The 23,977-nt window shown below is 43.7% G+C and overlaps 1 protein-coding gene across 1 annotated transcript; it reads left to right on the top strand.

The window, feature by feature from the left end:
- Positions 1-15,522: 15,522 nt before the first annotated feature.
- Positions 15,523-23,779, top strand: LOC106603479 (ras-related protein Rab-24). The gene is made up of 9 exons (XM_014197229.2): positions 15,523-15,899; positions 16,416-16,596; positions 16,716-16,784; positions 16,961-17,039; positions 18,391-18,458; positions 21,492-21,591; positions 21,730-21,780; positions 21,906-21,965; positions 22,119-23,779. The coding sequence occupies exons 2-9, from the start codon at positions 16,483-16,485 to the stop codon at positions 22,181-22,183; spliced, it is 606 nt and encodes a 201-aa protein (XP_014052704.1). The 5' UTR covers positions 15,523-15,899; positions 16,416-16,482; the 3' UTR covers positions 22,184-23,779.
- The last annotated feature ends 198 nt before the right edge of the window (positions 23,780-23,977 follow it).

Below are 23,977 nucleotides of genomic sequence, written 5' to 3'. Positions count from 1 at the left end.
CTTGCTCCTTACCCTTGCCACCTCATTCTCCTTCACCTTAACAGGGCACTTCAAGAGATGTTCACCTCCACAGTTGCAGCATTTCCCTTCATCTGGCTAAACACCTCCCTCTGCAACTGGATTCTGGACTTCTTGACGGGCCGCCCCTCCCCAGGTGGTAAGGATACGTAACAACACATCTGCCACGCTGATCCTCAACACAGGGGCCCCTCAGGGGTGCATGCTCAGTCCCCTCCTGTACTCCCTGTTCACTCATGACTGCATGGCTAAGCACGACTCCAACACCATCATTAAGTTCGCCGACGACAACAGTGGTAGGCCTGATCACTGACAATGATGAGACAGCCTATAGAGAGGAGGTCAGGGACCTGGCAGCGTGGTGCCAGGATAACAACCTCTCCCTCAACGTGATCAAGACAAAGGAGATGATTGTGGACTAAAGAAAAAGGAGGACTGAGCACGCCCCTATTCTCATCGACGGGGCTGTAGTGGATGCAGAACTTGAGAACTTCAAGTTCCTTGGTGTCCACATCACCAACAAATTATCATGCTCCAAACACACCAAGGCAGTCATGAAGAGGGCATGACAACACCTATTCCCCTCTCAGGAGACTAAAAAGATTTGGCATGGGTCCTCAGATCCTCAAAATGTTCTACAGCTGCACCATCGAGAGCATCCTGACTGTTTGCATCACCGCCTGGTATGGCAACTGCACGGCCTCTGACCGCAAGGCACTACAGAGGGTAGTGCGTACAGCCCAGTACATTACTGGGGCCAAGCTTCCTGCCATCCAGGACCTCTATTCCAGGCGGTGTCAGAGGAAGGCCCAAAAAATTGCCAAGGACTCCAGCCACCCTAGTCATAGACTGTTTTCTCTGGTACCGCACGGCAAGCGGTACCGGAGCGCCAAGTCTAGGTCAAAAAGGCTTCTTCACAGCTTCTACCCACAAGCCATAAGACTCCTGAACAGTTAATCAAATGGCTACCCGGACTATTTGCATTGTCCCCACCCAACGACCCAATTATACGCTGTTGCTACTCTCTGTTTATTTTACATTTACATTTACGTAGTTTGGCAGACGCTGTTATCCAGAGTGACTTACAAATTGGTGCATTCACCTTATGATATCCAGTGGAACAACCACTTTACAATAGTACATCTACATATTTTTTTGGGGGGGGAGGGTAGGGGGGAGGGTTAGAAGGATTACTTTATCCTATCCCAGGTAGTCCATAAAGAGGTGGGGTTTCAGGTGTCTCCGGAAGGTGGTGATTGACTCCGCTGTCCTGGCGTCGTGAGGGAGCTTGTTCCACCATTGGGGTACCAGAGCAGCGAACAGTTTTGACTGGGCTGAGCGGGAACTGTGCTTCCGCAGAGGTAGGGAGGCGAGCAGGCCAGAGGTGGATAAACGCAGTGCCCTTCTTTGGGTGTAGGGACTGATCAGAGCCTGAAGGTACGGAGGTGCCGTTCCCCTCACAGCTCCGTAGGCAAGCACCATGGTCTTGTAGCAGATGCGAGCTTCAACTGGAAGCCAGTGGAGTGTGCGGAGGAGCGGGGTGACGTGAGAGAACTTGGGAAGGTTGAACACCAGACGGGCTGCGGCGTTCTGGATGAGTTGTAGGGGTTTAAGGAGAAGATTAATTGTGTGTCGTCTGCGTAACAATGATAGGAGAGACCATGTGAGGATATGACAGAGCCAAGTGACTTGGTGTATAGCGAGAATAAGAGAGGGCCTAGAACTGAGCCCTGGGGGACACCAGTGGTGAGAGCACGTGGTGCGGAGACGGATTCTCGCCACGCAACCTGGTAGGAGCGACCTGTCAGGTAGGACGCAATCCCAGAGTGAGCCGCGCCGGAGATGCCCAACTCGGAGAGGGTGGAGAGGAGGATCTGATGGTTCACAGTATCAAAGGCAGCAGATAGGTCTAGAAGGATGAGAGCCGAGGAGAGAGAGTTAGCTTTAGCAGTGCGGAGAGCCTCCGTGACACAGAGAAGAGCAGTCTCAGTTGAATGACCAGTCTTGAAACCTGACTGATTTGGATCAAGAAGGTCATTCTGAGAGAGATAGCAAGAGAGCTGGCCAAGGACGGCACGCTCAAGAGTTTTGGAGAGAAAAGAAAGAAGGGATACTGGTCTGTAGTTGTTGACATCGGAGTGATCGAGTGTAGGTTTTTTGAGAAGGGGTGCAACTCTCGCTCTCTTGAAGACGGAAGGGACGTAGCCAGCGGTCAAACATGAGTTGATGAGCGAGGTGAGGTAAGGGAGAAGGTCTCCGGAAATGGTCCGGCGAAGTGAGGAGGCGATAGGGTCAAGCGGGCAGGTTGTTGGGCGGCCGGCCGTCACAAGTCGCAAGATTTAATCTGGAGAGATAGGGGATAACGAGGTCAAAGCACAGGGTAGGGCAATGTGAGCAGGGCCAGCGGTGTCGTTTGACTTAAACCTGTTAGGGACAGACGTTCCGCTAGCGGAACGCCTCACCAATATCCAATAGTATAGCATGGCGAGAAATACAAATACCTAAAAAATGCTATAACTTCAATTTCTCAAACATATGACTATTTTACACCATTTTAAAGATAAGACTCTCGTTAATCTAACCACACTGTCCGATTTCAAAAAGGCTTCACAGCGAAAGCAAAACATTAGATTATGTCAGGAGAGTACCCTCCCAAAAATAATCACACAGCCATTTTAAAAGCAAGCATATATGTCACAAAAACCAAAACCACAGCTAAATGCAGCACTAACCTTTGATGATCTTCATCAGATGACACTCATAGGACATTATGTTATACAATACATGCATGTTTTTTTCAATCAAGTTCATATTTATATCAAAAAACAGCTTTTTACATTAGCATGTGATGCTCAGAACTAGCATACCCACCGCAAACTTCCGGTGAATTTACTTAATTACTCACGATTAACGTTCACAAAATACATAACAATTATTTTAAGAATTATAGATACAGAACTCCTTTATGCAATTGAGGTGTCCGATTTTAAAATAGCTTTTCGGTGAAAGCACATTTTGCAATATTCTGAGTACATAGCCCGGCCATCACTGCTAGCTATTTTGACACCCACCAAGTTTGGCACTCACCAAACTCAGATTTACTATAAGAAAAATTGGATTACCTTTGCTGTTCTTCGTCAGAATGCACTCCCAGGACTTCTACTTCAACAACAAATGTTGTTTTGGTTCGAAATAATCCACAGTTATATTCAAATAGCTCCGTTTTGTTCATGCGTTCAGGCAACTATCCGAAGGGTGACGCGCCGGCGCGTTTCGTGACAAAAATTTTCAAAATATTCCATTACCGTACTTCGAAGCATGTCAAACGCTGTTTAAAATAAATGTTTATGCGATTTTTCTCGTAAAATAGCGATAATATTCCAACTGTATTCGTTCAAACAGTGAAAGAAAAAATGGAGTCGTCTCGTGCACGTGCGCTCCAGTGTCATTGTCCTCAGAAAGACCACTCACAAAAACCCCTGCTGTTTTTCCCCCAGAGACTGCAGAGCTATCGTTCCACTTTCTGGCGCCTTCCTAGAGCCAATGGAAGCCTTAGAAAATTATATTGAATACCGTTTTATGCATATTGTACATTTATTTTGCATTTTATTTAACCTTTATTTAACTAGGCAAGTCAGTTAAGAACAAATTGTTAGTTACAATGACAGCCTACCCCAGCCAAACCCTAACCCGGACGACGCTGGGCAAATTGTGCACTGCCCTATGGGACTCCCAATCATGGCCGGTTGTGATAGCCTGGAATCAAACCAGGGTCTGTAGTGACACCTCTAGCACTAAGATGCAGTGTCTTAGACCGCTGCGCCACTCGGGAGCTGCTTGCGAAAGTTACTTTATTATTTTGGGCATTACCATGCAGTTAGCTTACCAACCTTGTTCGCTGTTAGCTAGTCAACACAACTAGATGAACACAATAACATGTGCAAGTGTGTTTTTGACTGGACTATACAGGCTTCTTCTATGCTAGCTACCTGCTTTGTTATTTTGGACATCATGCATTTAGCTAGCTTACTAATTTTGGGTAACAGTAGATTCGATGCCCCTGACCTAGCTAGCATGAGGACGAAAAGGGCAGTTTTCCCGAAGAAACAAGCAGTATTTTTATCTTCTCGTTGGACCAGTGTGGATAAAGGTAAAATTTGGAGTACAGTGGCATATCCCATCCCGGCATAGAGAGAAATAGTAATGGCGTCTTTTTGTAGGCACTAATTCCGCCATGGTTTGTTGGACAATGCCTTTGAGGAAAATAAATGGCGTTTTTGGATAAATGCCGAAAATAAGGTTTGTGGTAAACACAGGCTTAGGAGATCTTATACATTTTGATCAATGAGATAATCTTCATCAGCTAATGTCACTTTTTGTGAATTTTAAAGAATGTATGTAATAATAAAAAAACAAATCACAAAGGCTTCATAATTCATAAAGGTCGTATTAACTGACTGCTATTATCTCATAGAACAAAACGTATAAGATCTCCTAAGCCTGTGTTAACCTCAGACGTTATTTTCGGTGTTTATTCCAAAACCCAATTCTTTCCCCGTACATTTTTCCAATAGGGATGGCTGAATGAACCAGAGGTAACTTATTTACGGGTTTTAGGACTAAAAGCTGGTGAGCTCTATTGAGTTATGTTTTAGGCATGTGCTGTGCTCACTGACAATGAATGGCTGCCGAGCGAGAGGGAGAGAACCGAGGCAGGGTTTGAAGATAGCAATGAAAGAGGAATATTGGGACAGGGACACAGAAAAGTGGATTCCTGAGGAGGAATGGAGGTGGAAAAAGAGGAAGAAGACGTCAAAAAGAATGAGGAAAGTAAAGGGTGGAGTTGAATTTGAGGAAGATAGCGCTAAAAATGCAGATGGTGTGTCGAACAACATTGGTGTCAAATGCAGAGTGAGCCGTGTGCCAAACGGAATTCTGGAGGTGAAATGGAAGTGAATGAGCGCAAGTTAAGTGAGGTGGAAGGTGTGATGAAGAGCTCGGAGCCCAAGCCTGGCATCGATGGACATGATAAAGAAGAATCTGGTCCAGTAGGAGTGACATTGGATCTTTTGACATTGGACATTGGTCTTTTGGCAGATTCATTTTTGGTTTCTGGCTGGGTGGGTAAGGAGTTGGGTGCAGTTGAATCAGTGAAGGTAACCTGTAATGGACTTGTTTATATTTGTTTGTGTTTCTTCCTGGGTCAACCCGGTGGTGAGCTATGTGAAACAGAGGAGTCACTATCAGTCCTTTTGAGTTTTGAGTCAGAGTTTTTACCCAACAAAGTAATGTTTGGATGTACTGTATTTATCAGTTATCCTGTTCGAGCTTTTGTAGGTGCAACGTTTATAGTCATGTTGCAGAAGTGTGTATGAGGGAGATGCCAATATGTGGGAAGTGTGCAGGAGGGCATGGGACAGAGGATTGTGTAGTGGATAAAATTGTGTGTGAACTGTAGTGGTGCCAATGTTGCTGGGGATTGGAAGTGTCCAGTGCGAGAGAGGCAGGTTGAGGTGGCCAGAGTAGTGAAGAAGGTGTCATATGCTTAGGCAGTGAAGAAAGTAGAGGAGAATGGGTCAAGGGTGAGGGATCCTGAGAAGATTCCTGTGAGTAGTAGATCTGTGCCAGCACAGAGTGATTGGTCAATAAGTGATATATGCTTCAGTACAGGTTGGCTTCTTAACATTCATAGCAATGGTAATCAACTGTACTGCAGAAATAGAATGTAAATCACAGAAAATAGATGTTGTGGTGGCAGCTGAAGAGAAGTGTTTGGGTATATGAGATTTGACTTCAGAAGAGTTACAGGGTGTGTTGAGTGATGGCGTCCTTTCCTCCCAGGCTGGTGGCATGGTGCAGGAGCAGATAGGGTCAAAGTAGTGGAATGGGGTGGTGGTTTTTATTTTCTATACATTTTTATGAAATAGTGGTATATAGGTGTAGGGTTAGTTAGTGGTGCAATTTGTTTTTGTTTTCCTTCCCCCCCTTTTTTTGTATCACAAAATGTAATGTGATTAAACACACGCTATTGCACAGTAGGTGGCAGCATGCACAAAGGAAATGTGCGAACACCATGATACCAAAGAAGAAGAAGATGAACGTTTTCTGATCCATATCATGCTGGCTCCATAGTGTGTTAACAGGAAAATTTTGTTTTTCCACTATTCCCATAGGACATCTTAGAAACACTTAAGATAATGGCTGTGCTTCGTGTAGACTTAACCTGATGTGACGATAACCATGTAAATCTCTTGGACAAGGTGACTTCTATCAATATATTCGGCTCTATTTATTCTCGGGTTCAAAAATGTTAATTAGCATCCAAGTAGACACCATGCAAGACTACAAATCCCTGCCAGCTCCTACACATCATCTCTAGCTGACAACTTTGCTAACAGGTATTGTGTCAATTTAAAACTTGCACAAGACAGTTCACAGAATTGTCAATTTAAAGACATTTAGCGAATTTATTAAAAGTGCAAATCAATCCCAGAACAACAGCAAAGGACCTTGTGAAGATGCTGGAGGAAACAGGTACAAAAGTATCTATATCCACAGTAAAACAAGTCCTATATCGACATAACCTGGAAGGCCGCTCAGCCAGGAAGAAGCCACTGCTCCAAAACCGCCATAAAAAAGCCAGACTACGGTTTGCAACTGCACATGGGGACAAAGATTGTACTTTTTGGAGAAATGTCCTCTGGTCTGATGAAACAAAAATAGAACTGTTTGGCCATAATGACCATCGTTATGTTTGGAGGAAAAGGGGGAGGCTTGCAAGCCGAAGAACACCATCCCAAACGTCAAGCACAGGGGTGGCAGCATCATGTTGTGTTGGCGCTTTGCTGCAGGAGGGACTGGTGCACTTCACAAAATAGATGGCATCATGAGGAATGGAAAATGATGTGGATATATTGAAGCAACATCTCAAGACATCAGTCAGGAAGTTTAAAGCTTGGTCGCAAATGGGTCTTCCAAATGGACAATGACCCCAAGCATACTTCCAAAGTTGTGGCAAAATGGCTTAAGGACAACGAAGTCAGGTATTGGAGTGGCCATCACAAAGCCCTGACCTCAATGCAATAGAAAATTTGTGGGCAGAACTGAAAAGCGTGTGCGAGCAAGGAGGCCTGTAAACCTGACTCAGTTACACCAGCTCTGTCAGGAGGAATGGTCCAAAATTCATTTACCTTTACATTTACGTCATTTAGCAGACGCTCTTATTCAGAGCGACTTACAAATTGGTGCATTCACCTTCTGATATCCAGTGAAACAACCACTTTACAATAGTACATCTATATCTTTTTTTGGGGGGGGTTAGAAGGATTACTATATCCTATCCCAGGTATTCCTTAAAGAGGTGGGGTTTCAGGTGTCTACGGTAGGTGGTGACTGACTCCGCTGTCCTGGCGTCGTGAGGGAGCTTGTTCCACCATTGGGGTGCCAGAGCAGCGAACAGTTTTGACTGGGCTGAGCGGGAACTGTGCTTCCGCAGAGGTAGGGAGGCCAGCAGGCCAGAAGTGGATGAACGCAGTGCACTTGTTTGGGTGTAGGGCCTGATCAGAGCCTGAAGGTACGGAGGTGCCGTTCCCCTCACAGCTCCGTAGGCAAGCACCATGGTCTTGTAGCAGATGCGAGCTTCAACTGGAAGCCAGTGGAGTGTGCGGAGGAGCGGGGTGACGTGAGAGAACTTGGGAAGGTTGAACACCAGATGGGCTGCGGCGTTCTGGATGAGTTGTAGGGGTTTAATGGCACAGGCAGGGAGCCCCGCCAACAGGGAGTTGCAGTAATCCAGACGGGAAATGACAAGTGCCTGGATTAGGACCTGCGCCGCTTCCTGTGTAAGGCATGGTCGTACTCTGCGAATGTTGTATAGCATGAACCTACAGGATCGGGTCACCGCCTTGATGTTAGCGGAGAACGACAAGGTGGTGATCCGTCATCCACACTGATAAGTCTGCCAGACATGCAGAGATGCGATTCGCCACCTGGTTATCAGAAGGGGGAAAGGAGAAGATTAATTGTGTGTCATCTGCGTAGCAATGATAGGAGAGACCATGTGAGGATAGGACAGAGCCAAGTGACTTGGTGTATAGTGAGAATAGGAGAGGGCCTAGAACTGAGCCCTGGGGGACACCAGTGGTGAGAGCACATGGTGCGGAGACGGATTCTTGCCACGCCACCTGGTAGGAGCGACCTGTCAGGTAGGACGCAATCCAAGAGTGAGCCGCGCCGGAGATGCCCAACTCGGAGAGGGTGGACAGGAGGATCTGATGGTTCACAGTATCAAAGGCAGCAGATAGGTCGAGGAGAGAGAGTTAGCTTTAGCAGTGCGGAGAGCCTCCGTGACACAGAGAAGAGCAGTCTCAGTTGAATGACCAGCCTTGAAACCTGACTGATTTGGATCAAGAAGGTCATTCTGAGAGAGATAGCAAGAGAGCTGGCTAAGGACGGCACGTTCAAGAGTTTTGGAGAGAAGAGAAAGAAGGGATACTGGTCTGTAGTTGTTGACATCGGAGGGATCGAGTGTAGGTGTTTTAAGAAGGGGTGCAACTCTCGCTCTCTTGAAGACGGAAGGGATGTAGCCAGCGGTCAAGGATGAGTTGATGAGCGAGGTGAGGTAAGGGAGAAGGTCTCCGGAAATGGTCTGGAGAAGAGAGGAGGGGATAGGGTCAAGCGGGCAGGTTGTTGGGCGGCCGGCCGTCACAAGACGCAAGATTTCATCTGGAGAGAGAGGGGAGAAAGAGGTCAAAGCATAGGGTAGGGCAATGTGAGCAGGACCAGCGGTGTCGTTTGACTTAACAAACGAGGATCGGATGTCGTCGACCTTCTTTTCAAAATGGTTGACGAAGTCATCCGCAGAGAGGGAGGAGGGGCGAGGGGGAGGAGGATTCAGGAGGGAGGAGAAGGTGGCAAAGAGCTTCCTAGGGTTAGAGGCAGATGCTTGGAAGTTAGAGTGGTAGAAAGTGGCTTTAGCAGCAGAAACAGAGGAGGAAAATGTAGAGAGGAGGGAGTGAAAAGATGCCAGGTCCGCAGTGAGGCTAGTTTTCCTCCATTTCCGCTCGGCTGCCCGGAGCCCTGTTCTGTGAGCTCGCAATGAGTCGTCAACCCACGGAGCAGGAGGGGAGGACCGAGCCAGCCGGGAGGATAGGGGACATAGAGAGTCAAAGGATGCATAAAGGGAGGAGAGGAGGGTTGAGGAGGCAGAATCAGGAGATTGGTTGGAGAAGGATTGAGCAGAGGGAAGAGATGATAGGATGGAAGAGGAGAGAGTAGCAGGAGAGAGAGAGCGAAGGATGCGACGGCGCAATACCATCTGAGTAGGGGCAGATTGAGTAGTGTTGGAGGAGAGCGAGAGGGAAAAGGATACAAGGTAGTGATCGGCGACTTGGAGGGAGTTGCAGTGAGATTAGTAGAAGAACAGCATCTAGTGAAGATGAGGTCAAGCGTATTGCCTGCCTTGTGAGTAGGGGTGGACGGTGAGAGGGTGAGGTCAAAAGAGGAGAGGAGTGGAAAGAAGGAGGCAGAGAGAAATGAGTCAAAGGTAGACATAGGGAGGTTAAAGTCACCCAGAACTGTGAGGGGTGAGCCATCCTCAGGAAAGGAACTTATCAAGGCGTCAAGAGAACACGTGGGCAGACGAGGAGAGAGCAGTAGGAGTAGCAGTGTTTTCAGTGGTAATCCATGTTTCCGTCAGCGCCAAGAAGTCGAGGGACTGGAGGGATGCATAGGCTGAGATGAACTCTGCCTTGTTGGCTGCAGACCTGCAGTTCCAGAGGCTGCCGGAGACCTGGAACTCCACGTGGGTTGAGCGCGCTGGGACCACCAGGTTAGAGTGGCAGCGGCCACGCGGTGTGAAGCGTTTGTATGGCCTGTGCAGAGAGTAGAGAACAGGGATAGACCGACACATAGTTGATTGGCTACAGGAGAGGCTACGCTAATGCAAAGGATATTGGCATGAAAAATTAACTAATCAACTGGGGATGCGAGAGAGCAGGGCCTCCCTCACTAACAATTCACTGAAACACTAAAACGCTAAAATATAACTTTTCTAGCTCCCACTAGAAATTAAAATTGATGTAAACTACAGTGGTGAAATTTTTCCAGGAATAGGCGCAAACTTAGTTTATTCCGCTAGATAACTTGGTACAGTATTCTTCCGTGAAAACCCACCTAGTGCACCATGTCCTATGACGCCGTAGCTAACTAGCATGCTAGCATCCTATAACACACGGTTAGCACCAATACTTGGTAACAACAAGCTACCAATGGATCATTCGTGTCCGTGTCTAGTTCATAACGCAGAAGTAATTAAACGTTGGCTAGCTAACACAAAGTCAGTCCTGCTAGCTACACAAGTGGACTACACATCTCGAATGTTCAGAAAGTTAAGCTTACGTTGCAAAAATCTTATTGACTAAAAAAGATACAGCTAGCTGGTAGGGTTAGCTAGCTAGCAGTGTTGTTGACTATGTTAGAAAATGTAGCTGGCTAGCTAACCTCGATAGTTACTCTGTACTACGCCTTTATCTTGATACAAAGACAACTATGTAGCTAGCTAACATTACAGTAGTCAAATCGTTCCGTTGTAATGTATATCGTTTCTACAGTACTGCTAATTGGTAAAGTTGGCTAGCTAGCTGTGGTGTTATGGTGTTGACGCCGTTTCACCCAACTTATTGTGGGAAGCTTGTGGAAGGCTACCCGAAACGTTTAACCCAAGTGAAACAATTTAAAGTCAATGCTACCAAATACTAATTGAGTGTATGTAAACTTCTGACCCACTGGGAATGTGATGAAATAAATAAAAGCTGAAATAAATCATTCTCTCTATTATTATTCTGACATTTCACATTCTTAAAATGAAGTGGTGATCCTAACTGACCTAAGACAGGGAAATTTTACTTGGATGAAATGTCAGGAATTCTGAAAAACTGACTTTAAATGTATTTGGCTGAGGTGTATGTAAACTTCCGACTTCAACTGTAGATATCATCCTGACCAACTTGCCCTCTAAATACATCTCTGCTGTTTTCAACCAGGATCTCAGCGATCACTGCCTCATTGCCTGCATCCGTTATGGGTCCGCGGTCAAATGACCACCCCTCATCACTGTCAAACGCTCCCTAAAACACTTCTGCGAGCAGGCCTTTCTAATCGACCTGGCCCGGGTATCTTGGAAGGATATTGACCTCATCCCGTCAGTAGAGGATGCCTGGTTGTTCTTTAAAAGTGCTTTCCTCACCATCTTAAATAAGCATGCCCCTTTCAAAAAATGTAGAACTAAGAACAGATATAGCCCTTGGTTCACTCCAGACTTGACTGCCCTTGACCAGCACAAAAACATCCGGTGGTGTTCTGCACTTGCATCGAATAGTCCCCACGATATGCAACTTTTCAGGAAAGTCAGGAACCAATACACACAGTCAGTTAGGAAAGCAAAGGCTAGCTTTTTCAAACAGAAATTTGCATCCTGCAGCACTAATTCCAAGAAGTTTTGGGACACTGTAAAGTCCATGGGGAATAAGTGTACCTCCCATCTGCCCACTGCACTGAGACTAGGAAACACTTACACCACGGCTGGCCATGCTTTCCACCTGGCTACCCCAACCCCGGCCAACAGCTCTGCACCCCCCGCAGCAAATGCCCCCCCCACCCCTCCCTCCCCCCCGCTTCTCCTTCACCCAAATCCAGACAGCTGATGTTCTGAAAGAGCTGCAAAACCTGGATCCCTAAAAATCAGCTGGGCTAGACAATCTGGACCCTCTCTTCCTAAAAGTATCCGCCGCCATTGTTGCAACCCCTATTACTAGTCTGTTCAACCTCTCTTTCGTATTGTCTGAGATTCGTAAAGTTTGGAAAGCGTCCACGGTCATCCCCCTCTTCCCCTATGGGAAAAATGTATGGTGGAAAAACGACTGGAACCATTTCCTTGATTAGTGCTAGGTTGTAAGGGTATTATGACTCATACTGTGGTAGTCTATTGCGTTCCGATTCCAGTGCAGCTTAGTGTAAACAAGCATAACGGTAGGGTCGGTATCTTCTGGCAACTAGTTCCCCATTCCCAATTCCCCGGAGTGCCCGGTTAGGGTAAAGGAGTATGAAGTGGCAATGGTCAGGACTATTCAGCAGGTCTCCTACACAGAGGCACGTGAAATAATTGAAGGAGCGAGGGGAGCTGAAGATATGGTGATAGACAATCCATAGGCTGTGGAGATTCAGTGTGTTGTTTAACAGTTGAGGGAAACTGATATGCTGATTGTGAAGAAGGTGGATTTCATGGTGTTTATTGCACGTGATTAATTGTACTGCACAAACAAATTAAAAGTCCAAGAAACTGGACATAATAGTATCTGCGGCTGAAAAGTTTTTGGGGTTTCCAGGACTTCACTGCCGAAACATTACAAAGAATACTGTCCAAAGATCAAATCAAACTTTATTTGTCACCTGCACCGAATACAACATGTGTAGGCCTTACCGTGAAATGCTTACTTACAAGCCCTTAACCAACAGTGCAGTTCAAGAAAGAGTTAAGAAAAGATTTACCAAATAAATTTAAATTAAAAATTATAAAAAGTAACACAATAAAATAACAGAGGCTGTATACAAGGGGTACCGAGTCAATATGCGGGGGTACAGGTTAGTCGAGGTCATTTGTACATGTAGGTAGGGGTGAAGTGATGTAACGGTGTAGGTTCCGTCCCTCTCTTCGCCCCAACCTGGGCTCGAACCAGGGACCCTTGCACACATCAACAACTGACACCCCACGAAGCATCGTTACCCATCGCGCCACAAAAGCCGCGGCCCTTGCGCAACGCAAGGGGCAACCCTACTTCAAGTCTCAGAGCGAGTGACGTCACCGATTGAAAAGCTATTAGCTCGCACCACCGCTAACTAACTAGCCATTTCACATCGGTTACACTCACCCCCTCTTTGACCTCCTCCTTTTCCGCAGCAACCAATGATCCGGGTCAACAGCATCAATGTAACAGTGAAGGTTCCGTCCCTCTCTTCGCCCCAACCTGGGCTCGAACCAGGGACCCTTGCACGCATCAACAACTGACACCCCACGAAGCATCGTTACCCATCGCGCCACAAAAGCCGCGGCCCTTGCAACGCAAGGGGCAACCCTACTTCAAGTCTCAGAGCGGGTGACGTCACCGATAGAAACGGTTTTATTTTAGATTTATTTTATTTTTTAATTTTTTTTAATTTTTTTTTTTTGCACAAATCTTTATTTAACTTGCTGTAAATAACAGTAACATGCAAAACATAAACATAACATAACAGCCAGAGGGAATCCAAAGAAATTAGAGAAAAAAAAAAAATATTATATCAAATCAAATACAGACATATATCGAATACATTTTTTTGACATATTGTTTTGTATACGTTTTAAAGATTCTACGTACTGTTCCAAATCAGATAAAAAAATTAAGAAAAGGGGCTTTTTCTTCATAAATTTTGATTTATGGATAAAAGATTTTCCTAATAAAATAAAGAGATTTATGACATACTCACGTTCAATTATGGAATCAGTGTAGTAAAATAATATGTCAAACTTAGTAATATCAATGGTTGTATGCAATTTGCGTCTAAGATATAGTTTTACATCAGTCCAAAACACTTCACTATATAAACAATTACAGAATAAGTGTTCAATAGATTCAGTTTCTAGTTCACAAAAACTGCATTCACTGGTAACGTCAAATATATATTTAGAAATCAAGCTATTACACGGATAGCATCTATGGATTATCTTAAAGGAGATCTCCTTTACTTTATTGGTCACCATAAATCTGTGTGGAGTGAGCCAAGCACGGCGCCAGTTTACATCAAACGATGAAGCCCAACAAAATATCGCGGAGGGAATAGACTTCCTGTAGAAAATATCCCTTATTAAACGATTGTTGAATTTCATATCTAGTAGACCAATGCCATTCACCTGAATATCGCTTACAATCGGAGATATTCCAAAATATGCATTATTCTGAAGTAAAGTTTTTATCCCACTAGGTATAGCTTTAATAACAGTGTCATATTCTTTGCTTGAAACCTCAAAGTTGTATATTTCCATAAATTCTCTCTGTGTAAATAGATTCCCACTGTTATTAACCAATTGGCTGACAAGAACAATGTTTTTCGAGAACCATTTATGGTTAAATAACATCTTATTTCTATGTAATATTGACCCATTGTTCCAAATAAAACATTTATGAGGTGAAAAGTTGTGTTTATACAACAAAGCCCAGCACATTAAAGCCTGCTTGTGAAAAACCGCCAGTTTCACAGGAATTTTACCCACAATATATGGACATTGTAGTAAAAAATTAAGCCCGCCGAACTTCTGAAAAACAAAATGAGGTATAATATTCCAGAAGCTATGAGGATTTTTTATGTACCTTTTAATCCAGTTGACCTTTGATATCTGATTAAAGAGAGTGAAATCTAAGACATTTAGACCGTCATCACAAACCCTGTTGGTGATAACATCTCTTTTTATCTTATGTGGCTTGTTTTTCCATTTGAAGTTGTACAAAAGCCTATCTAAGGTACAGCAAGTGGATTTGGGAATGTCAATAGATGAAAAAAGATAGGATGCACGAGATAGCCCCTCAGCTTTGGATAAAAGCACCCTTCCTTGAAGACTTAAATCCCTCCCTAACCATGAGGATAATTTTTTTGGGACAGATTCAGTTACAGGGTTCAAATTAAGATCATTCATAGCCTTAATATTTTTGGTGATCTTTACACCGAGGTAGGTTACAGTATCTTTTTCAGAGATGTTACAATCTGCTGGGTTGACAGCTCCTTTCACAACAAACAACTCACATTTGGAAAGATTTAAAGTCAAGCCTGAGATTTTGGAGAACTGCTTCACGATATCCAATGCTAATCTAGCTTGAGATACATTTTTCAAAAAAAGTGAGGTGTCATCCGCCAGTTGGGATATCTTGATCTCTCTGGACTGGAATGTAATGCCTTCAAATTGACTTTTATGAACTAATGAGCATAACATTTGAGAAACTAACAAAAATAAAAAAGGTGAAATTGGACAACCTTGTCGTATTCCTTTGTAAATGTTAAATCTTGAGGATGTTCCATGACAGAGTTTGATACAGCTATTGAAACGCTATTAGCGCGCACCACCGCTAACTAACTAGCCATTTCACATCGGTTACAGTGACAATGCATAGACAATAAACAGCGAGCAGCAGCAGTGCAAAAAACATATGGGGGGGGGTCCAATGTAAATAATCCGGTGGCCATTTGATTAATTGTTCAGCTCTTCATTGTAAGGCCCCAGAGCCTGTAGGGATGGGCGTTGGCAGTTGAGTCTGAATAAAGGAGTACATTGAGTTTTGTTTTGTTTATTTTTATTTTGTTAATTCTTTGGGCTGATATACAGCCAAAACAGTAGGTGGCGGCATGCACTTATAGCATTTGTTGGCGGACCGCAATAATATCAAAGAAGACCCCGTACAGTAGGTGGCGGCCATACACTAATGGGTGTAGTCTACCCTCAAACTTTAAAGAAGAAGTAGTTCCCTCATAACAAAGCCTCTTGGAATTTTGTATTTAGCTTGCTTGCTAACGAATGAGTACTAGAAGTTCAAGTCGAGTAAGCGTTGCCATATGACATAGCAATGGCATAGACTATATACATGTTAGGGATGTTTCTGTAGTTTGTCATTTCAGTTTTATTTAGATATAATGTACGTTGCTGACAACATCAAGTGGCTCAAACATTGGCTGGCTAGCTAACTAACGAAATGTTCATATTTTAAGAGCTATTCGACCATTTACCTATATTGTTAATCTGACTCGGCTCTGATTCTTCAATTTGAACACATTTAACGTTAGCTGAGTTTATCAAGCAGGTAAGTGTTTTGGTTTTAGCTCGCTAGCTAGCTAGCTATCAAGTCATCATTATCTAACGTTAGATGTTAGCTAGCTAATAAATGCTACTGTCAAGCTAGCTAACGAAACGTTATTTTTTATTTTGTGTAATCTTTCAGGTCTGCAAATTGTGTGTACCATTTGTTGATGGTTAAGCTAATGGCAGCATTAACTATTTTGCTAGCTACACACCCATGCCCATTTTAACTTAGCTCAAGTTCACTAATTAGAATTGTTGACATCTGCCACAAATGTCATGACATGTCTTGAAATGAATCCTGCCAACTGCTCTCTTTAGACAAATTCTGCTGTGGCAACTTCGATTGCAGTCTCTCAAACTCATTTTGTAGTGTTGGTACTGTTGGTGGCTGCCAAGTCATGCTGCATCTAAGTCATGATGTCATGCCATGGACAAACTAGAATGAATACAGTAACTGTTTTATCTTGCCAAACTTCTTAATCATACTATCGACTTGTCTCTTTCATCTGTTACACAGCAATTCAGCATCCTGGTCTACCCCTCTCCTGCTCCTCCTCTCCTTTCTTGTCCTGGTCCTGTGTGCTATGACCATGCGTGTGGATGCCAAAGTTGTTATGCTTGGAAAAGAGAGTGTGGGCAAGACCAGCCTTGTGGAGAGATATGTTCACCACCGCTTTCTTGTCGGCCCCTACCAGAACGTGAGTATCAGTTGATTGCCTAGGGTGGTGTGTGGGACGCTCTCTGCTTTTGTGTGAAGACTCGTTCTCAAAATTGTACTTGCTACATATTTTTCTTGCAATCTTTCTTTCTTCGATAGACTATTGGGGCTGCATTCGTTGCCAAACCAATCCAGGTGGGAGACAAGGTGGTTACACTAGGGATATGGGTGAGTGAGGATGACTGCTGGCATCCTTTATAAAATGGAAAAAAGATTTGCATGAGTCTTTATACTCTGTAGGGAGTTGGGTAATAATTAAATTAATAAATCCATTGTAGCCCAATATGAGGTAGCTACAGGCTATGTGTGGATAGACTATAAGTGATTCCTTCTCTGCAACCCAGGACACGGCTGGATCAGAGCGCTACGAGGCTATGAGTAGAATCTACTACAGAGGAGCCAGGGCTGCCATTGTCTGCTATGGTAAGTTCTTATCCCCTTGGAATGACACTATCAATATAACTCTATGTTTTGTTTTGCTACTATGGTGTTTAGTGATGGGGGGGAATTTATAGTTACATATTGAAATGTTATTTTTGGACTATATTATTATCGGTATTTGACTCCAAGTATCGATACTATAGGTAGCATTAGCTAGCGGTAGTCGTCTGTACCTGCTCCAAAACTCCTCCTTTCATCCGATAGCTTGTTCTACATCTTCTTTTTAAATAGTGAGAACCTGTTTTCAGCACTTATTTACCTGACTGATCAAAACAAATTTTTGCATGCTCTCTTGTCTCGCTGCAACAGACATACACTGAGTATACCAAACATTAGGAACACCTTTCTAATATTGAGTTGAGGCCCCTGTTTTGCCCTCAGAACAGCCTCAATTTGTCAGGGCATGAACTCAAGGTGTCAAGTGTTCCACAGGGATGCAGGCCCATGTTTACTCCAAGCTTCCCACAGCTGTGTCAAGTTGGCTGGATGTCCTTTGGGTGGTGGACCATTCTTGATACACATGGGAAACTGTTGAGTGTGAAAAACCCAGCAGCGTTGCAGTTCCTGACACAATCCGGTGCGCCTGGCACCTACTACCACACCCCATTCAAAGGCACTTCAATATTTTGTCTTGCCCATTCACCCTCTGAATGGCACACGTACACAATCAATGTCTGTTGTCTCCAGGTTTAAAAATCCTTCTTTAACCTGTCTCCTCCCCTTCATTTACATTGATTTTCAAGTGGATTTAACAAGTGACATCGATAAGGGATCATCGCTTTCACCTGGATTCACCTGGTCAGTCTGTCATGGAAAGAGCAGGTGTTCTTTATGTTTTGTATACTGAGTGTCGAGCAATATGTTTGGAACATCAAATCACAGTAAAATTGCATTATCGAATCGCAATACATATAGAATCGTTAGTCACTATACATATCATATTGGCACCAAAGTATCATGATGTCCCTAGCAAGCACTAATGGCTTCGTTATATCCTAAATTTTTTATTGTAGGAATTGTTGTTGAGTGCAATGGATGTTTCTGCATATATGAGTGTCCTCCACTCTTATTTCCCTCATTGGGGGATTTTTTAACAGTTTGGAAAATAGCCAATGAGGCATTTCCCCAGTTGATGACTCATTTAAGTGTCTTTTTTTTGTTTTATCTGGTTCTGTTTTTAGTGTTGTTTTTATGGGCTGATTTACATTGCAATAGTACTATTAGTACTACGAAATATTCTAGGTCAAATACACTTTCATAACTGTGGAAACATAAAACTTAACCAAAACATTGTATGTTGTCATTCACCTTAATTTGTGACTTTCTCCTGTAGATTTGACGGACACCAGCAGTTTCCAGCGAGCTAGATTCTGGGTGAAGGAGCTGCAAAACTGTGACGAGGTTAGACTCTTTCATTAAAAACTCAACTCACTTGCCAATGGGAATTGCATGATGGGTATTGTCATATACAGTGCATTTGGAAAGTATTCAGACCCCTTGACTTTTACATTTCTTTTTTTTTTTTACGTTACAGACTTATTCTGGATTACATAATTTTTTACCCCTCATTAATCTACATACAATACCCCATAATGACACAGCAAAAACAGGTTTTTAGAAATGTTCAAATTTATAAAAAATATAAAAGATGCCTTATTTAAATGAGTATTCCAATCCTTTGCTATGAGACTTGAAATTGAGCACAGGTGCATCATGTTTCCATTGATCATCCTTGAAATGTTTCTACAACTTGATTGGAGTCCACCTGTGGTAAATTTAATTTATTGGACATGATTTGGAAAGGCACACACCTGTCTATAAGGTCCCACAGTTGACAGTGCATGTCAGAGCAATAACCAAGCCATGAGGTCAAAGGAATTGTCCGTAGAGCTCCGAGACAGGATTGTGTCGAGGCACAGATCTGAGGAAGGGTACCAAAAAATGTCTGCAGCGTTGAAGGTCCCCAAGAATACAGTGGCCTCCATCATTCTTAAATGGAAGAAGTTTGGAACCACCAAGACTCTTCCTTGTGCTGGCTGCCTGTCCAAACTGAGCAATCAGGGGAGAAGGGCCTTGGTCAGGGAGATGTCCGAGAGCCTGATGGTTACTCTGACAGAGCTCCAGAGTTCCTCTGTGGAGATGGGAGAACCTTCCAGAAGGACAACCATCTCTGCAGCACTCCACAAATCAGGCCTTTATGGTAGAGTGGCCAGACGGAAGCCACTCCTCAGTAAAAGGCACGACAGCCCACTTGGAGTTTGCCAAAAGGCACCTAAAGGATTCTCAGATCATGAGAAACAAAATTCTCTGGTTTCATGAAACCAAGATTGAACCCTTTGGCCTGAATGCCAAGCGTCACGTCTAGAAGAAACCTGGCAGCATCCCTACATTGAAGCATGGCGGTGGTAGCATCATGGTGTGGGGATGTTTTTCAGCGGCAGGTACTGGGAGATTAGTCAGGATCGAGAGAAAGATGAACGGAACGAAGTACAGAGAGATCCTTGATGAAAACCTGCTCAGTACCTCAGACTGGAGCGAAGGCTCACCTTCCAACAGGACAACGACCCTAAGCACACAGCCAAGACAACGCAGTAGTGGCTTCAGGACAAGTCTCTGAATGTCCTTGAGGGGCCCAGCCAGAGCCCAGACATGAACCCAATCGAACATCTCTGGAGAGACTTGAAAATAGCTATGCAACCACGCTCCCCATCCAACCTGACAGAGCTTGAGAGGATCTGCAGAGAAGAATGGGAGAAACTCCCCAAATACAGGTGTGCCAAGCTTGTAGCGTCATACCCAAGAAGACTCGAGGCTGTAATCGCTGTCAAAGGTGCTTCAACAAACTACTGAGTTAAAGGGTCTCAATACTTATGTAAATGTGATATTTCTTTTTCTTTTTTTTATACATTTCCCAATTTATAAAAACCTGTTTTTTCTTTGTCCTTGTGGGGTATTGTGTGTAGATGTAAGGGGGGGGGAATTTAATCAATTTTAGAGTAAGGCTGTAACGTAACAAAATGTGGAAAAAGTAAAGGGGTCTGAATACTTTACTAATGCACTGTACTAGTTTATTAGGTACACCGTCTAGTACCAGGTTGGACCCCCCCCCCTTTGCCAGGTCCCATGTGGCTTGCAATGCCAGGGTTGTGGGTTCGATTCCCACGGGGGACCAGTACAGGGAAAAAGTATGTATGCGCTCTACCCTAAGTCGCTCTGTATAAGTGCGTCTGCTAAATGATTAAAATGTAAATTAAATTCTTTAGTGCATTCTACAAGGTGTCGGAAGCATTCCACGGGGATGTTGGTCCACGCAGACGCGATGGCATCTAGCAGTTGCTGCAGATTGGAGGGCAGTACATTCATGTTGTGAACAGCCCGTTCCATCTCATCCCAAACACGCTGGGTTGAGGTCTGGGGACTGACCAGGCCACTCAAGTAAACAGAACTTGCTGTCATGTTCCAGGCAATGTTTTTCCACTCCTCAATTGTCCATTGTTGGTGATCGAGTGCCCACTGGAGCCGCTTCTTCTTGTTCATAGTGATAGGAGTGGAACCCGGTGTGGTCGTCTGCTGCAATAGCCCATCGGTGAAAAGGATTGAAGAGTTTTGCATTCCGAGATGCCGTTCTGCACACCACTGTTGTACTGCGCCGTTATTTGCCTGTTTGTGGCCCTCCTGTTGGCTCGCAGGTGGTCCTCCCCAAGTTTTCTGTTCGAGATAAACTGTAAAAACACCAGGAAATCAGCTCCAAGCTATTTTAGTTTGGGAAATCTGTTCCCAAGTACTTCTATGCATACTGGAGACCATATACAAATCATATTCAAATGTAAGCAAGGTTTGAAATTATTGTTTTAGTTAAATATTATATCTATTTGGGATTCTTGCGGTCAATTTGCAGTCTACAAATGATTTGTAATTATGTTCCGGCCACCCAACCATCCCCTCAAGAAAAAATCAGCACGCAGCTGAATCTAGTTGATGATCCCTGGCGTACACAATTCTTGCCGTTCTCCTTTGACCTCTCTCATCAACGAGCTGTTTTCGCCCACAGGATTGACACTCACTGGCTGTTTGTTGCACCATTCTCGGTAAACCTTAGACACTGTTGTGCGTGAAAATCCCAGGAGGGCTGCCATGTCTTAGATACCTGATCTGGCGTGCCTGGCACCGACGATCATACCACGCTCGAAGTCGCCTAGGTCACTCGTTTTGCCCATTCTAACGTTCAATCCAACACTAACCGAATTCCTCAATGCCTGTCTGCCTGCTTTCTATAGGAAGTCAAGGCCACGTAACTCACTGTCTTTAGGAGCGATCTGTTTCCATGAATGAGATGGTGTACCTAATAAACTGTCCAGTGAGAGTATGTTATCCTATGTATGTAACTGCCCACAATGACACAGATTAGTTTTTTCCCTATGATCTCAATTGAAGCACTGCAAGATATACCTGTGTGGCACAAAGATTGACCTGATTGAGAGTGACCGGGGCCTGCGGCAAGTAGACTACCATGACGTTCAGGACTTTGCTGACGGTAAATTGCTAATGATAATCATCACTAACTCCCACTTAATGTAGTCTGAGTGTTTGACCTGACATCCTCTTGATTAGTATAAGGACTGGCTGTTTTAAAGGGGCTCATGTTTAGATTCTTTTCCATTCTCATCTACAGAGATTGGGGCTAAACATTTTGAAACATCCAGTAAAACAGGAAACAACGTGGGTAAGTGACATCTCATGGTCAGTTAATTTCAAATATAGTGTAACCTTATTTATAACCCATTCTCATAAGACAACATTTACCAAAATGCAGATGTAGACTCATACTGTTTTTTAACCACATTCCAGATGAACTGTTCCAAAAGGTTGCAGAGGACTACAACAGCATCTCCTTTCAATTCTTGACCGGTGAGACTTTGGCTCCAATAGCTTAGCTGTCTGTGCATATTTTGTCTGCAATGGTAGTGTTACTAGCATGAGTTGTCAATTTAATCTCCACTGTAGTGAATTAATGCATTCTTGAATGGGTCTGGTTGACAATTCTCTGCTTTCTCTTTACAGAAGAGACCGGTATTGACTTGGGTCAGAAGAAGGACTCTTATTTCTATTCCTGCTGCCACAGTTAAGCCTTTACTGGATGGACAGCAATCACTTGCTGTAAAACCAACCTGGAAATGCAGGATGGATGCTACATATCCCACCTGGAGCATGTCCATTTAAAACAGAGAAAGAAAGAGAGGAGTCCAAACAGTAGTGTTGCTGGGGTTTTTTGGTAGCTTTTTTTCAGTTGTCCCATAGAAGATTACATGTACACTGCATTTAAAGGAGTCCTCACAATAGTTGGACGCGACCCCTCTCCCATGACAAAGGACCTGCCAAGAGCGATATCTGAATGAAGCATATGAGGAAATAGCACCTCAACCCCACTAAAAAAAAAACCAAAAAAACATTGATTTCCTCAGTGTCTATCAACCTACCTTATTTAAATGAATTATTCTCATGACACAAATGGCCTTCATCACTCAGTCAAATGCCTTGAGTGAGTGCTTCTTAATGACTTGATTTGAATAAGCATTCTGTGAACACTGTTTTCATTGTCTATTCTTCATGGTGAAATGTACTTGCCAAACTATGTACCTACACATTTATTGTCATCTAATGTGTCTTTCTTTGCGTCATAAGTTCTGATACAGTTGAAAGTATGGAATGCAACTAGAAAGATTGCATCAACACAGGAAAAAGCTTGTGGGTAAATGTAATATGATAGTTATGTCGCCATGGCTAAAAGTACAAGATATAAGCTATATGTGGTCCTCTGTAAGTCAGTTGGTAGAGCATGGCGCTTACACTGCCAGGGTTGAGGGTTTGATTCCCTGGGCCACCCATATGTAAAATATATTAATGCCTTACTGTAAGTCACTTTGGATAAAACTGTCTGCTAAATGGCTTATTTATATATATACACTCAAAGAAACCCTACTATGTTTAACTAATGTTCAATGTAATCTCCATCAAGTCACTATTTCAATGTTACGGACGCCTCACCGTGGCCGACCATTGTCGTTACTCCACACACAATGGGAAGTTGCAATTTTCTATGAATGTATTGTTACTGTTTACACTTTTGAAGAAACCTTTGACCTTTTGAGACAGTCTAGCCAATTGCAGATTTTTACTTGATTTTACCAATGTGTGTGAAAATGTAGCTTAGTTAGATCTATTATTGCATTTGAGTACAAAGATAATTGAAAGAGAATTCTGAAACCTCTCTGAGGGTTTATCTCAGTCCCACTGAAGTTGTGCCTGTAGGGTACTAGTAGTAAGCAGCAGCAATGGGCCCACAGGCATGAATCACATATCCATCAAGTGTACATACACTTCATCAAACGTGTTATTGCTTACACACAGACACACACACAGCACCTTCTATGGTGCCACTCCCCACGGACACGGACCTGGTGCCTGAGAAAGAGGACTAGTTCACATAGCTCATTTTTATGAATGGTTTACAGGACTGTTATTACAAGGTGCAAGGGGCACAGGCACAAAGCAAGAGGTTGTTTGCAGTCCCACGTCTATCTGAGGCCTTGTAGATATAACATGCATATAGTCCCAACACTATTACAGGTCCACAGAGAGTCGGCTGATATGATCATTCATTGTGTGGGCTGTTTTGTAGCATGTTGTAAATTGAAAAAATAAAGACTAGATTTCTGCAAGTCTGTCTGTGTTAGTGTGTGTCTGTGACACCTACACTACATTAGCCTGGTCAACCAGACTGACTACTGCACTCACCATTGTTTTCCTTCACTTTATCGTACAGTATGTGAAGTGAAACCGTGGTTAGCAATGTGGTCAGTTTAGTTATTAACAAGGCTTATAGTAAGTATACTGAGCTATGGATGTGTTAAAGCCAGTTG

This window comes from Salmo salar, chromosome ssa04, assembly GCF_905237065.1.
Source record: "Salmo salar chromosome ssa04, Ssal_v3.1, whole genome shotgun sequence".
Lineage (NCBI taxonomy): Eukaryota > Metazoa > Chordata > Actinopteri > Salmoniformes > Salmonidae > Salmo > Salmo salar.
The sequence above is the reverse complement of the archived record's forward strand: the minus strand, read 5'-3'. Positions and strand labels throughout refer to the sequence as shown.